General features: G+C 35.5%; 1 protein-coding gene across 13 annotated transcripts in view; it reads right to left on the bottom strand.

Moving 5' to 3' along the window:
* Nucleotides 1–16,701, bottom strand: part of SEC24A (SEC24 homolog A, COPII component) — a 111,560-nt gene that overhangs the window by 17,656 nt on the left and 77,203 nt on the right. For 12 of the 13 annotated variants that reach the window (XM_081502902.1, XM_081502903.1, XM_081502907.1 and 9 more), the window contains 7 exons: nucleotides 16,217–16,326; nucleotides 12,870–12,982; nucleotides 11,308–11,426; nucleotides 7,155–7,210; nucleotides 5,857–6,063; nucleotides 4,201–4,321; nucleotides 3,738–3,896 (listed from right to left, as the gene is read on the bottom strand). In XM_081502902.1, the coding sequence (XP_081359028.1) occupies nucleotides 3,738–3,896; nucleotides 4,201–4,321; nucleotides 5,857–6,063; nucleotides 7,155–7,210; nucleotides 11,308–11,426; nucleotides 12,870–12,982; nucleotides 16,217–16,326 (885 nt within the window). Of the gene's footprint in view, nucleotides 1–3,737; nucleotides 3,897–4,200; nucleotides 4,322–5,856; nucleotides 6,784–7,154; nucleotides 7,211–11,307; nucleotides 11,427–12,869; nucleotides 12,983–16,216; nucleotides 16,327–16,701 lie in introns of those variants that run through there. The other variant, XM_081502913.1, reaches the window with a different exon arrangement.

The raw sequence follows: 16,701 nt of genomic DNA, 5'->3' as shown, positions 1-16,701 counted from the left end.
ATGCATCTTGTCTCTTTTTTTGTTGTTGAGTTATATCCTTTTAAAATAAACTGGTAATCTTTACTCAGCTATTAAAAAGAATGCATTTGAATCAGTTCTAATGAGGTGGATGAAACTGGAGCCTATTATACAAAGTGAAGTAAGTCAGAAAGAAAAACACCAATACAGTATATTAACACATATATATGGAATTTAGAAAGATGGTAACAATGACCCTATATGTGAGACAGCAAAAGATACACAGACGGACAGCAAAAGATACACAGATGTAAAGAACAGTCTTTTGGACTCTGTGGGAGAAAGTGAGGATGGGATGATTTGAGAGAATAGCACTGAAACATGTATATTACCATATGTGAAATAGATTGCCAGTCCAGGTTCGATGCATGAGGCAGGGTGCTCAGCGCTGGTGCACTGGGATGACCCTGAGGGGTGGGATGGGGAGGGAGGTGGGAGGGGGGTTCAGGATGGGGAACACACATACACCTATGGCTGATTCATGTCAATGTATGGCAAAAACCACTACAACATTGTAAAGTAATTAACCTCCAATGAAAATATATAAATGAATTTTAAAAAATTATATAAAATAAACTGGTAATCTAGTAAGTACAATGTTTCTTTTGAGTTCTATAAGTCACTCTAGACAATAATTTCAACCAAAGGAGGGATTTGCTGGAACCTCCAATCTATAGACAGAAGCATAGGTAACAAATTGGACTCACAACTGGTTTCTGAAATGTAGTGGTATGTTGTGTGGGGAGGCAGTCTTGTGAGACTGAATCCTTAATCTGTGGGATCTGATGATATCTCTAGGCAAGCAATGTCAGAACTGAGTTAATTGCTTGGTAGTATGGGGAAAATCCACACACTGACACTGGAAACAATCAAATAATACATAGTAGTTAGAAAGAATGAGGATGGGATAAAAGATAACTTCTTAAATGAATTCAAATTTTCAAAATAACTTTTTTCGATAAGTTGACAATATCTTCCAAAATGCTAAACGGGTATTTAGTTTGACCATAGTAATTTCATTACAAAGAATTTATTCTACAGATACAATCATTCAAGTTCCAAATTTATATGTGCAAAAAAAGTTAAGCATTACTGTTTCTGTCATAACAAAAAGAAAAATCACAAAAATCTTTAATGCCAATCAGTAGGAAAATAGTGATATTTACATTTTATTTAATACTAGGTAGAAGTTAAAACACATGAGATTAAAAAAAAAGCATGAGATAGATCTACATAATTAATATTAATAGATCTTCAAGACTTGCTGAAAACATGTACCATCTTATTTATGCTACTGCATTATACTATATATTTTCCATGAAGAGGTACATATGTACGTAAATGTATAGAAAAAGTAACACAGCAATGTGGTTATATATAAGGCTGGAGTGAAAGTGAAATAACACACACACAGTTGATACAAAAGGACTAGCTTCATCAATAATGTTTTCATTTTTTATAACAGGCATATATTTTGCTTGTGAAGTAAAACCCAACTTTGCAACAGTAATCAGGAAAAAAGGAAGGATGTAGATCTGTATATATAAAAATAGAAAGCACGTACAAAAAAAGAAGCCAGACGTGAACCTCACTGCTTTTATTTGAAGGTGAAAATTTATACCCAGGTTTATATACGTATGGGAAAACTTTTCAAGAGCATATGAGAAACTCTAAGGCAGACTATAGTGGCTTAACTTCTCATTTTATATCTTTTTGTACTGTACCTTTTTTGGTAGCTTTACCAAGAGCATTTTATTTCATGTGAAATGAAATTTATCATTAAAAAAGAGAAATCTAAGCAAATTAACCACAAAGATACGTAAATTAAGCACTGTAGAACGAGGGCATAGGTTGGTTTGTGTGCCCAAGCTTTTTATGCAGTTAGGTACATATACAACAGCTTCTGTTCTGCCAAGCAGAAAAAGTCATAAAAGCACTTTTGGGATGTACATTTCCCTTAATTTAGAGCCAGTATCTGCAGAAATAATCATGTCTGAGGTCCTTCAATCTTGGATAGGATACAAGTAGGCCTTTTAAAACATAAATGCTAAAAAATTGTTAGAATTAACAAGCAAGTCCAACAAGGGTGCTGGATATAAGATCAATATGCAAAAGATTAATTACCCTTACAGGAAAATAAAGTTTTAAAAATAATTCTATTTGAAATATAATAGAAAAAATATTTAGGAATAAATTTAACAAAAGAAACATAAAACTTACATTGTAAAAACTACAACACATTGTAGAAAAAATTAAAGAAGACACATATCATGTTTTTGGATGGGAAGACTTATTGTTAAGATGTCAATATTTCCTCCAATTTATCTACCTATTAAATGAAAGCCCTATCAAATACCAGCTGGCATCTTTGCAGAAACTGACAAGATGAAACTAAGAATCATATGAAAACGCAAGGAAGCCAGATTATCACAATAATTCTGGTAAAGAAGAAAAATGTGAGAGGACTCATACTTCCTAATTTCAAACTTACTACAAAGTCACAATAGTCAAGAAAGTTTGGTACTGGCATAAGACAGACATATTGATTAAAAGAATAAAATTCATAATCCAGAAACAAACCCTCACATTTATGATCAACCAATTTTCAACAAAGCGACACAGATGCCAAGGCAATTCAACAGGAAGAGAACAGTATTTTTTAATAAATGGTGCTGGGACAACTATATCCACATGCAAAAGTATGAAGTCAAACACCTACCTCATCAAAAACAAAAATTAACTAAAAATAAATCAAGGACTTAAATATAAGAATTATAACTATAAAAATCTTAGAAGACAACATATGTATAAATGCTCATGACTTTGGATTAAGCAGTCAGTGGTTTACTGTTATGATGTGAAAGTGAAAGCCACTCAGTCATGACTGACTCTTTGTGATGCCATGGACTATATATATATAGTCCATGGAATTCTCCAGGCCAGAATACTGGAGTGGGTAGCCATTCCCTTCTCTGAGGGATCTTCCCAACCCAGGGATCGAATCCAATCTCCCAATTGCAGGTGAATTCTTTACCAGCTGAACCACCAGGGAAGGCCAAGAATATTGGAATAAGGGTAGCCTATCCCTTCTCCAGCAGATCTTCCCCACCTAGGAATCGAACCAGGGTCTCCTGCATGGCAGGTGGATTCTTTACCAACTGAGCTACCTATGATACCAAAAGAACAAATGAAAAAAGAAAAAAAGATGATAAATGGAACATCACCAAAATTAAAAATAATTGTGCCTCAAAGGGTACCATTAAGAAAATGAAAAAGGATGGACTTCCCTGGTAGTCCCGTGGTTAAGAATCCGCTTGCAAATGCAGGGGATACCAGTTCAACTCCTGGGCTGGGAAGACCCTACATGCCATGGAGCAGCTAAGCCCATGAGCTACAACTACTGAGCCCGTGGTTAGAACCTGCAAGCCGCAAGTATTGAAGCCCTCGGCACCTAGAGCCTGTGTTCTGCAACAAGAGAAGCCCCTCATGAGAAGCCCGCGCACTGCAACAAGGAGTAACCCCTGCTTGCCTCAATCAAAGAAAGCCCAAGTGCAGCAATAAAGACCAAGAACAGCCCAAAATAAATAAAAACAAATACAAGACTGTAAAGTTAAAAAATAGATAAATAAATTAATCTAAAAATAAAAATAATAATAATAAAGAAAGAAAGAAAACTCCATTTATGCCTTCGTAAATGTTAAAAAAAAAAGTGCCCCCACCTTTGGTACACCGAATCCTCATGACTGCCTCAAAGCCAATCTTCCGAGTGAGGTATCTCTGTAGTTCCTTCTGCAATTTCTGTACTTGGACTGGATTGTGTTGATGGTGGTAAGAGGGATAATAATAGACACTACCTGCTGAATACCGAGAAATACAACCTAAAAGAGAACACATATTCCTTTTAAATTCTACCATTACCTACTATTACTAACACAAAGTAACCACAAGCATTTGAATTGACCTTTCTTTACCTTCCAAGACATTGTCAAAAAAGAATTCATTCCTTTAAATAGTAATATGGACATTTCTCTACTATAAATATTCAGAGAAGACTACAAGGTTAATTATAAACTAAACTGACTTCCCAAGGGAATAAGAATTCCTTCACTTTGTTGTCTATATCATCATAAAAATAACATTTTGACTTTCACCTGAGAAAAATAATCACTAGGAAGAACTTACCCAGAGAAGCCAAATCAGAATACTGTCCACTGAGAAGGAATAAGTCAACAGCTACCTGCTGACCAGAACAGTCCAAGGCTAATTTCTTATAGAAGTCAGTTGATGGTGTCAAGTGAATTTCCTATTAATAATTACAAAGAGAAAAAATTTTAAATCATTAAATTGTCATAAAATTTATATACCAGTCCATACATACCACTGAGGTGACACCAGAGATGCAGGTTCGACCCCTGCATCAGGAAGATCCGCTGGAGGAGGAAATGGCAACCCACTCCAGTACTCTTGCTGCGAAAATCCCATGGAAAAAAGAGCCTGGCGGACTACTGTCCATGGAGTTGCAAAGAGTTGGGACACGACTGAGTGACTGACCGCACACACACACCATATATACTGAGGGTTAACAATTATCTTTGAAAATTCTATAAAATCCTTTATGTTTTGAATATTTTCTCTTTTTTTCAGTAAGAAACATGTCCTGCTTAAGAATTTTCTATTTTGCTTTCCTTTTAAAAAGGAATATACCTATTATACTTATTTTGATACTCTTTTAAATGCTTAATGCTGGAACTTCTAAACAATTCATATGTAATACTTTTCATCTATCATAAGAGATAAGTACGATTGATACTTTCACTTTATAAATATAAGGAAACGGGGGCATAGTAATTGAGTAACTTCAAGCTCACACATTTAAAAAGCAGTGAAACTTAGGCAGACTTATTTCAAAGCTGACACCTTTAATCATTACAGTATATGGCCACATTCTCATCATCTTTTGAGAAATATGTATCTTAAAATAAATTTATATACACAATGTGCTCAAAAACAATTCAGGACAGTCAATATAACAAATCATGACTAATACTCATCATCCAGGTTCTACCTTGTCCCTAGCAAAAATATTCTCTTGGTTTCCCTGACTTTCTCATCAAAGGCAGGTGGCATTGCTGCTGCTGCTGCTGCTAAGTCACTTCAGTCGTGTCCGACTCTCTGTGACCCCTAGATGGAAGCCCACCAGGCTCCCTCATCCCTGGGATTCTACAGGCAAGAACACTGGAGTGGGTTGCCATTTCCTTCTCCAATGCATGAAAGTGAAAAGTGAAAGTGAAGTCGCTCAGTCGTGTCCGACTCTTAGCGACCCCATGGACTACAGCCTACCAGGCTCCTCTGTCCATGGAATTTGCCAGGCAAGAGTACTGGAGTGGGGTGCCATTGCCTTCTCCATTGCTGCTGCTACTTACTTGCTAAGTCATGTCCAACTCTTTGTGACCCCATGGACCGTAGCCCACCAGGCTCCTCCATCAGTGGGATTTCCCAGACAAGAATACTGGAGTGGGCTGCCATTCCTTCTCTAGGGGATCTCCCTGACCCACACTGAATCCACATCTCCTGCATTGGCAGGTGGATTCTTTTACCGCTGAGCCACCTGGGAAGCTACATGCAAATTTGCTAGTGGTCTGCGAAAGATCTAATATAAGGTAACAGTGAATCAGATAGAAAATAATGAAACAGAAATGACTACATAAAAGAGAAATGATTATTCATTTCCTTATATTCCCCGTTTTTCATAACTGAAAAATAAATTTTAAATAATCTCTATAGTCAAAGGGACAAAGCACCAGCATAAATCTTATCATACACTTGATGACTTTTTACCTTAGCAGACGACCTTTGGTTGGGTTCCTCTCGAGGTTTCAGGGCTCCCACTCCAAGGGTTGGGAGTTGCGTTTGAAAAACAGACATTCGACCACCAGTTGGGGACATCAACTTAAAGGCAGCCTGAAGAGCTGGACCCAAGGCACTCTGAGTCTCCAAGGTCTTGGTGAACATTTGTGGCAAAGTTTTCAGTAAATCTTGGACAAGCTTGTGAAATAAAGCAAGACAACTCAAGAGTGTTACAATAAAAAATTTTTTTTCCACAATAAGTCAGTAAGTAATACAATAGACAGGACATTGAGTCATGATGATGGTCAGAGAATCTACAGACAGTACAGTAAACAATGAAGTTGGTCAAATGACAAGAAAGCCATTTTAAGTCAACATTATAAATTGGCAAGCAAGACAAATCAAAATTGGGGCCTTACAGTTCTTGCACATGCAGTAGTCCAGCAAGACTATAAGTCCAAAATATATCCAAAAGAACCATCACAGTTTAGAGATTTGACATATTTAAATGCCATGAAATATGGCCTTCTCAATCACCTCTATACACTTTATTCTTTTCGGTTCCAAAATGTATTTAACTCTTCCCTATTGCAAAATCTAAGATAGCCAGTAAATTTGCCAACTAGTGATATTACTACAAAAGAAAAACAAAACAAAAAACAACTACCTCTTCAGGTTAGGTTGTACAAATAAAGAAAGTTAATGGGAAAAAATACTTTGCACTATGGCAAAGTCACCAATGCCAACAGCTGAGACCATAGACTTGCTAGTTAAATGTTACCCCTATGGCATATATGCATGTACAGGGTAGACAACATCCCCACTTCAGACACATTCTGTTCACCTCTCACTGTATTATGTCATGGCAATTTCCAGGCAGGTAATAAGAGTTTCTTCTGAACTGACCTCAATGACACTCTGTGAATCAGAAAAGCAAAGGGCACTGAAAGCAGCCTAGAGTGCTTCTATGTAGTGACCAGAAGCTTATCTCAGCAACCCTCCCAATTTCCCAAATGGCTGGCAAGGCAGGTTTCCTACATCTATCCTCCTTTATGGAACAGACTTATCTTCTACCCTATTACAAACTGATACATTAAACTTAAAAGCAATCAGTTTAAGGGCAAACTCAAAAGCTGTTCATCTGATGAAATTTAACTAGTTGCAAATATAAAATGCTACACATCCCAGAAATGTCACAGAAAGAAGCAAAATTCTACATAAAGTTCATTTAAAAAATATATTCCTTCAACATTTCAATTAAACATGTCAGATAGGAAAGTGTCCCTTACCTCTTTACTTTCATTTAAATTTACTAATAAGTTCTCCGGCATAGGTATAAAAACATCTGAAAAAATAAATAAATATTTCTTTTAAACAAAATAACTGTCACAGATGTTCTAAATATATAACACTGATATAATTAACCACCCCCACATTTAGAGAAAAGCCATATTCTCTACTTTCACAACAATGTCTACCTATGTTCAAAGAGTTACCAAAAGAGCAGTGATTCAGGTTTTTATTGTAATGTATCCGTTATGTAAAAGGTAAACAGTCTCTCAGAAAATAGAGATCCACAAGTGCTCTGTCAACTCTGTCCTTCATAAAGTGGATACTTTCTCACAAAGAAGGCTCCTATCCTACTTAGGGCTATAAAATCAAGTAAATCGCAAGGTATGTTAAATGGCCACATCAGAGGAGTTTTTCAGTATTCAAATTTATTCTTTCTTATGTATGAAATATCCTTTCCTGAAAGGAAGCAAGCTGGAAGGAAAATGAGGGTGGTGATGGAGTATTTTGAGGGGGTCTCACTTTTCACATTTTTATACTGTTTTTCATTACAAAATGACAAAAATAAGGCTCATCATAATTCTTATAAAAATAATACCAACAGGTAATTTGAAACATTAAATATTTAACTATCATATAAAAAAATCTGTTTAGATTTCTTCCCTTTTTTCTTTAAAATTAAGATTTTAATAAAAGTTTTGAAATATAATTCACACACCATGAAATTTACTCATGCAGAAGATACACTTCAGTGATCTTTTCACTATATGCACAGAGTTGTACAACTGTCACCACTATCTAATTCTAGATCCTTTTCATCATTGCAAAAGGGAACCCCACTGATTAGCAGCTACTCCTCACTTCCCTACCAACTCCCACAGCTCTAGGCAGCCTCTAGTCTTCTGGTCTCTGAACTGGTCTATTCTGGACATTTTATAATAATGGAGTCACACTATGAGGTCCTTTGTTACTGGCTTCTTCCTCTTAGCCTAACATTTTTTTTTTACTGCTAACATTGTTTTTACTGCCTAACATTGTTTTTTTACTGCTGAGTAACAACATTTCATTATGTGGATATCCTACATTTTGTTTATGTTGGGTCGTTTCCACTTCTTGGCTGAGTTGTTAAAAAAACATTCATGTATACATTTTTGGGTAGACATGTTCTGTATTGTTTTATTTTTAATAATTCATATTAACAATTAAAAGAAATTAAGTATAGTTGCTTTCCTATTAAGTAAAATTGCTGGGTTATATGGCTAACTCTGTGTTTAACTTCTAGAAGAACTGACAACATGTTTTCCCTAATGGTGGCACCATCTTCCATTCCTACTACTAGTGAATGAGGGCTCCAATTTCTCCACATCCTTGCAAAAACTTGCTACTGTCCTTTAAAAAAATTTTTGCTATGTGACACCCAGCAAGGGATATTCATCAGCTCTTTTATAAAATTGAGAGGCTGAACCATATCAGTAAACTCACAACTTGGCCCATTATCAGAAATGCCTGTTATGTGATTTTATTTTATGCCAAATAAGTATTTGGAGAAATATGAATAGATATAGGAAAGGGGAAAGACTGATCTGGCTGCTCTGTTGTGAGATTTGGAACAACCAGAAGAGAAGGGGGGCTCTATTCATCTACTGCATTTTAAAGATGTACAGCCAATTCTCATAACTCATAGATTTTATAGTTGTGAACTTACCTATTTATTAATATTTATATGTAATTCCCAAACCAATACTCATAGAACTTAACCAGTTATTCAGACATGCTCAGAGCAGCAGAAAATTCTGGTTTTGAGATTTCTTTTTAACTGCTGTGATATGGCATTTCTTTGTGGATTTCATTTGCATTTCCCTGGTAAACTCATGATATGAGCATCTTTTCAAGGGCTTATCAGCCAACTGCATAGACAGAATGTTGAATATGGTGTACCATAGAGATAAGGCTATTCAAATCCTTTGACCACTTTTTAATTAGGTTGTCTTTTTATTAAGTTGTAGAAGTTGCTTGCATGATCTAGATATATATTTTGATCAGATATATGACTTGCAAATATTTTTTCTCATTCTGTGGGTGTCTTCACTTTCACAATGGTATCCTTTGAAACACAAAAAGCTTTAGTTTTTAAAAAGATTTTCATTTGTTACTTTATTGAAGTATAGTTGATTTACAATGTTGTGCTAATTTCTGCTATACAGCAAAGTGACTCAGTTATACAAATATATATTCTTTTCCATTATGGTTTATCATAGAATATTAAATACAGTTCCTTGTGCTACGCAATAGGACCTTGTTGTTTACCCAAGACTTTAAGTTTTAAGAAGCCCAACTTACCTATTTTCTCTTTTGTGCTTTTGGTGTTGTATCTAAGAAATCACTGCCTAATTCAAGGTCACAAAGACACTTCTATGTTTCTTTCTAACAGTTTTATAGTTTCAGTCTCATATTCAGATTTATGATCCATTTGGAGTTAATTTTTTAAACTGTGATAAATACATATAATATGCAAACTTTATCACCATAACTATTAAAAAAATTTTTGTCATTCTTTTTTAAATTTTCATTTATTTATTTAATTTTACTTTTGGCTGCACGGGCTTTCTCTGGTTGCCGTGAGTCAGGGTTACTCTCTAGTTGTGGTGCTCGGGCTTCTCATTGCAGAGGCTCTTCCTGTCGTAGAGCACAAGCTCTAGGGTACTCAAGCGTCAGCAGCAGTGGCGCGAGGGCTCCCGAGTGTGGGCTTAGTGGGCTCAGCAGTTGCGGCACATGGGCTTAGCTGCCCCACAGCAAGTGTTAACTTCCTGGACCAGTGTCCCCTGCATTAGCAGATGGATTCTTAACAACCGGACCACCAGGAAAATCCTCACCTTAACCATTTTTAAGTGTACAAATTGTTTTCCATAGCACTGAACCATTTTACATTCCCACCAGCAATATACAACAGTTCCAAAGTTTCTACATCCTTACCAGCCCTTGTTATTTTCCATTTTTAAAAATAATAACCATTCCAATGGCTGTCAAGTGGTATCTCATTGTGATTTTGATTTGCATTTCTCTAATGACTAATGATGTTGAGCATTTTTTCGTATGTTTATTGACCATTTGTACATCTTCTTTGGAGAACTGTCTACTCAAGTTCTTTGTCCATTTTTGAGTTGTGGTTTATTTATTGCTGAGTTGTATGTATGTTTGTTAGTCACTCAGTCATGTCCAACTCTTTGCGACCCCATGGATTGTAGCCCACCAGGCTCGTCTGTCCATGGAATTCTCCAGGCAAGAATTGGAACTGGAGAGAAGAACTGGAGTGGTATGCCATACCCTTCTCTGGGGATCTTCCCAATCAAGGGACTGAACTGAACCCGGGCCTCCTGCATTGCAGGTGGATTCTTTACTGTCTGAGTCATTAGCAGCTCTTTTATTAATCCTTCATCTTATGTATAATTTGCATATACATGTGCTTTCTTCATACTTCTGTACTTTTTACTGTCTTGATAGTTTCCTTTCATGTACAAAAATTTTTAACAGTGATCAAGTCCAATTTATTTATTTTTTTCTTTTGTTGCTTCTGCTTTTAGTGTCATATCCAGGAAATCACTGCCAAACCTAATGTCATGAAGATTTTCCACTGTTTTCTTATAGTTTCAGTTCTTAAGTTTAGGTCTTTGATCCAATGAGTTAATTTTTTTTTTTTAATATGGTTGAAGATAAGGGTCTAACTTCATTCTTTCGCATGCTCAGTTTTCTCTGAACCATTTGCTAAAAAGACTGTCTTTTCCCCATTGAATGGTCTTGGTATCCTTATCAAAAATAAAGTTACCATATATGTGAAGGCTTATTTCTGGGCTTCTATTCTGTTCCATTGGCCTATGTCTATCCTCAAATACTTCCTGAATGATATTTAACATTAACTTGTTTTTGTTGCCTTGTTCAGAATTCACTTTACCTCCATAATTCTGTTTCCTCTTCTATAAAATAAGAGTTTTGACTGAAGAACTCTCACAAGTCCAAAAATCTTGTCAATATATACTCAAAGTTTTCCTCAGTATAGTAGAATCATACCAAGTGATCTGAATTGGCTGAACAATCATGAAATATTTCTAAAACTAAAATTTCCTCAGTTCATTAATTTAAGTATATAATATATACCTTCAATATCTGAAACTATTAGCATCTGAGGTTGAGAGAGACCTTCTTGAAGACTGTAGAAGTGGATTGTACTATCAAATGTTATGAAGCCAATTTTTGTCCTGGTGTTGCCAGGAAGCCTAAAAACAAATTCAGAAGAATATTTTATAAAGTTTTATATTATACCTAAAATATCTGCAAAGAGTTACATACAAACATTTGTTTCTGTCCTGTGGAAAATGTCCCAACATAAATGTTTTTAATCCGTGCAGTGTTTAATTACCATGGAAACATATACTACTCAAAAGAAAACACTACACATAACCCAAATAATCAACAAAACCAAGCAATAATACAGCAATCCAAAACTCATTATATCTACATAAAGCTATATTAATCACTTAGGAAATGACATATAAAAAACAACAGAAAGAATATACAAGTCTGTAGATGATTTTAACTCATAAAAAAGACTTCAAAAAATTACCACATACCAACTCTAAAATGTAATTTAGATACTGCATAAATTTACATACTGTTTCTGTTTTAAAAAATTGCTTAAATTTATTTTTATATTGCTAAATGCATTCATTTAATAAGATCAGCAAAAAGATGTTTTAAAGAACTTAAATATGTAGACCTTAGTTTTACAAGGGGAAAAATAAACTAGTTTTCATTCTTGGGTAAGTTAGTGAATGCTCTCATCAACAAACAATTCTTATACACAACCTACAACATTAAAAACAGAAATGCCGGTAAGAACAAAAATGCCTGTAACCAAGCTGAGGGAGTTAGTCCATTTCTGATGAGAATTGCTCCTGAACGTTCTTCCTTACCATACAAGAACAGAAGAGTATTTCATTACACTGAAAGGTCATGCTAGCTTTCATGGGTTATACTAAGCATGTAAGAACCATTTAAAGTACAGTTGTTTTAAGAGACTTAAGAGATATGACCAGCAAATGCAATGTGTAGACACTGTTTAGATTCTTTTTCCAACAAACCCACAATAAAAAAACATTCTTGAGACAACCAGGAACAAAAACTGAAATGTATATTATATCATATTATGGAATTACTACTAATTTTGTTTCATGTGATTCTCATATTTTAGTTACAGTTAAAAATAATTCCACGTAGTTTTAGGTAAAATGATCATATTATGGAATTACTGCTAATTTTGTTTGGTGCAATTCTCATATTTTACTTAGGGTTAAAAATAATTTCACGTATTTTTAGGTAAAATGATATACTGACTGAGATTTGCATTAAAATACTCTAGGGGAAAAATCAGGGGCAGGGTTAGATGAAGCAAGAACAGCTGAACACTAAAAATACTGAACCTGAGGCTAAGTACCTGGAATTTCACTATATTCTATTTACCACATCCTTGAAATTTTTCCAGAATAAAAAGTTAAAAATAAACTAGTATTTCTCAGAGAAAGGGAGACCTAAAGTTAACTATGGATTTAAGTGGACTTTTTGAACATGATTACATAGCTTTTTAAATATATTTTGGAACTACTTATTCATTTTGTTAATACAAACACTGTTTCTAAATTAACCTGAGTTAAGATACTTACAAATCCAGATTGTCTAACAAACTCTGGCAAACTGAATTCAAGTATCCAGTTTCGACTGCATTGTGAGACACATCAAAAACAAAGAGATACACTGGAGGTTGAGGTGGTCGTAACTAAAGGAGAAAAAAGATCTCATTAAATACAATTAACAGGATTCAATTTAAACTTACCATTTGTCATGTCTACATATAGCAAAACAATAAAATAAACATTATTTACAGATCAAGTGGAGACTATAATAATAATAGATGAAGAAAATAATACAGAAAGTTTTTTTCAGATGCCTACTTAGAAAAAGGAAAATGAAAATATGATTGTCATCTGTCAGAACAGTGTTTTTTCTAGGACAGGAAGGGGAATACATATAATCTGAAAGCTTTTAGGGGACCTCCCTGATGGTCCACTGGCTATGACTCTGTGCTCTCAACGCAGGGGTCCAGGGTTCAATCTCCGATCAGAGAACTAGATCCCACATGTTGGAACTAAATAAGAGATGGTGTAGCTAGCTATTAGGTTGGTGCAAAAGTAATTGCAGTTTTGCATTGTTGAACTTTGCCATTTGATATTGGAAAAATTTTTAAGTAAATGTGGTTATGTTACACATCATTTTAATGTGCATTACTTGCTTTATATTTTTTGCTAATGAATTATTACTTGTTAATTTTTTATATATTTTAGACTATGAAAATTGTTACTAGACAAAAAGCAAATTCATGCAATTTTCTTATTGGAGTTCAAAATGGGTCATAAAGCAGCAGAGACAACTCACAGCATCAACAATGCCTTTGGCCAAGGAACTGCTAATGAACGAACAGTGCAGTAGTGGTTCAAGAAGTTTTGCAAAAGAGATGAGAGCCTTGAAGATAAGGAGCACAGTGGCCAGCCACTGGAAGCTGACCACAACCAAGAGCAATCATCAAAGCTGATCCTCTTACAACTACACGAGAAGCTGCCCAAGAGCTCAATGTCGACCATTCTACGGTCATTTGGCATTTGAAGCAAACTGGAAAGGTGAAGAAGCTCAGTAAGTGGGTGCCCTCATGAGCTGACTGCAGATCAAAGAGGCTATCATTTTGAAGTGTCATCTTCTCTTATTCCCCCACTCCAGTACTCTTGCCTGGAAAATCCCATGGACGGAGGAGCCTGGTAGGCTGCAGTCCATGGGGTCGCTAAGAGTCGGACACGACTGAGCGACTTCACTTTCACTTTTCACTTTCATGCATTGGAGAAGGAAATGGCAACCCACTCCAGTGTTCTTGCCTGGAGAATCCCAGGGACGGCGGAGCCTGGTGGGCTGCCGTCTATGGGGTCGCACCGAGTCGGACACGACTGACGCGACTCAGCAGCAGCAGCAGCTTCTCTTATTCCATGCAACAAACACAAACCATTTCTCAATCGGATTGTGACTTGAGACGAAAAGTGGATTGTATACAACAACCAGCAACTATCAGTTCAATGGTTGGACCTAAAAGAAGCTCCAAAGCACTTCCCAAAGCCAAACTTGCACCAAATAAAGGGTCCTGGTCACTGTTTGGTGGTCTGCTGCCAGTCTGATCCACTATAGCTTTCTGAATCCCAGACAAACCATTAGATCTGAGAAGTATGCTCAGCAAATCGATGAGATACACTGAAAACTGCAACACCTGCAGCCAGCATTGATCAACAGAAAGGACCCAATTCTTCTCCACGACAATGCCCAACCGCCTGTCACACAATCAAAATCTCAAAAGTTGAATTGGGCCACAAAGTTTTGCCTCATCTGCCATATTCACCTGACCTCTCGACAACCAACTACCACTCCTTCAAGTATCTTGACAACTTTTTGCAGGGAAAATGCTTCCACAACCAGCAGGATGTAGAAAATGCTTTCCAAGAGTATGCTGAATCCTGAAGCATGGATTTTTATGCTACAGGAATAAACAAACTTATTTCTTGTTGACAAAAATGTGTTGTAGTGGTTCCTATTTTTATTAATAAAGAGCTGGTTGAGACTAGTTAAAATGATTTAAAATTCAGGGTCCGGAATCATAATTACTTTTTCACCAATCTAATAAATAAATACATATTTTAAAAAAAGAAAACCTTTTGAGAGTATTGGCAATGTTCAATTTCTTGACCTGGGTGGTGAAACAGTGGTATTATAACTACTTGGTAACCTCTATATTCATGTTTCATAGGCTTTCATCATATTTCACGATTTAGAGAAATTACAGTTCTGAAAATGACAAATCAAGTCAACTTGAGCTGGTTATTTAACCAACACATTTCAACCAAGTTGCAGAAAAATGTACAAGTATATTTTAAACTTCCAAGCTCAAATATTTTTCTTCAGTTCAATAAAAAGCATCAAATAATCACACTCAGAACTTGATGTATAGTATACTTTTATATTTTTTTGCACATATCACTTGCCAAATTCATAGAATCTGTTGTCCAAGAAGTAAGTCTGGAAGAAGCAACATCTCTTGCAAACCTAGGCAAGTTTCCAAATTTAAAGGAAGCCATTTTTACAAAAGCTAAGAGTAAAGAAACAGAGGAAAGCCAATTCAAAAAAATAAATGCCTCTGATTTTTTGGCTTTAATTCAACAAAGGCACAGCTACATTAAGAAAGCTATTAACAGCCATTTAAGTGTCACAAAAATGTTTTCTATACTGAAACTTCCAGGTGGTGAAAACAGACTGAGTCCTCATAATTTCTATGCTAAAATGGCCCCAACTGACCAGATAGAGACTATCCCATAAAAATACAGTAAAATAAAATATTAAAAGTTGGTATTAAGTCTTATCTTCATATTCCCTTTTCTTAGAGGCAATTATTACATGGAGAAAGAGAAACCAAAAGTTCTGGATTTTGCAAGTCACTTAAGTAAACCTGTTTCACATCTGTAAAACAGGATGAACAATGCTTAATTAAGAGTTGTTTATGATGATCAAAAAGATACATGTGCTTTGTAAAATGGATAGTACTAATCAAACATTAGGCATAATTATTATCTTTTCAAATGCAAGACCTCAGATACTCACACAAGTGTATATATAAGTACTTGCAAGAGGATACACATCACACATTAGTATTTGTAATAGCAAAAAACTAGAAGAGACCTAAAAGTAAGTATGATCCCAATATTCTACTGCAGATTTCTGAATGGATACCCAAGAAACATAAACAAAACTTCGCGTATACTTTCACTTTCCAAGCTTATCCTTATATACAAATTAACTACGTTTATAATGAACAGGATAACTTTTATAAATTAAAAATATAAAATTTTATTAAAGAACTATATGTTATATTTAAAACCCAGTATTAAGAAATATTTATGCTATACAAAAAGTGAAACTTTACCATGTATTCTGAAGGAGCCATAAACTCAATTGTAGCATTTTGAACTTCAGGTCTTCTGTGAGGTTCTCCATAGACTCTGGTCAAAGGGTTGTACATGAATTCTTCAGGAACTATGTGAATTAACAACATACACTGTTAAAACTGAAAAGATTACATTTAATACAGCTTGCATTTGGCTGTTTTCTTAATTTAGGGATTCATATATAATTCAATATAAACTAAATATTAAAAGCTAAATGTACTTTTTTTTTTTTAACTTGGCCATGCTGTGAGGCATGTGGGATTCCAATCAGGGATTGAATCTGCTCCCCCTGCAATGGAAGCACAAAGCCTTAACCACTGGACAGCCAGGGAAGTCTGGGTTAAATATACTTTATTTTTGCTGCTGCTGCTGCTAAGTCGCTTCAGTCGTGTCCAACTCTGTGCGACCCCATAGACGGCAGCCCACCAGGCTCCCCCGTCCCTGGGATTCTCCAGGCAAGAAT

The sequence above is a fragment of the Giraffa tippelskirchi genome, chromosome 6 (genome assembly GCF_054371585.1).
Source record: "Giraffa tippelskirchi isolate mGirTip1 chromosome 6, T2T-mGirTip1v1.2.pri, whole genome shotgun sequence".
NCBI lineage: Eukaryota > Metazoa > Chordata > Mammalia > Artiodactyla > Giraffidae > Giraffa > Giraffa tippelskirchi.
The sequence above is the reverse complement of the archived record's forward strand: the minus strand, read 5'-3'. Positions and strand labels throughout refer to the sequence as shown.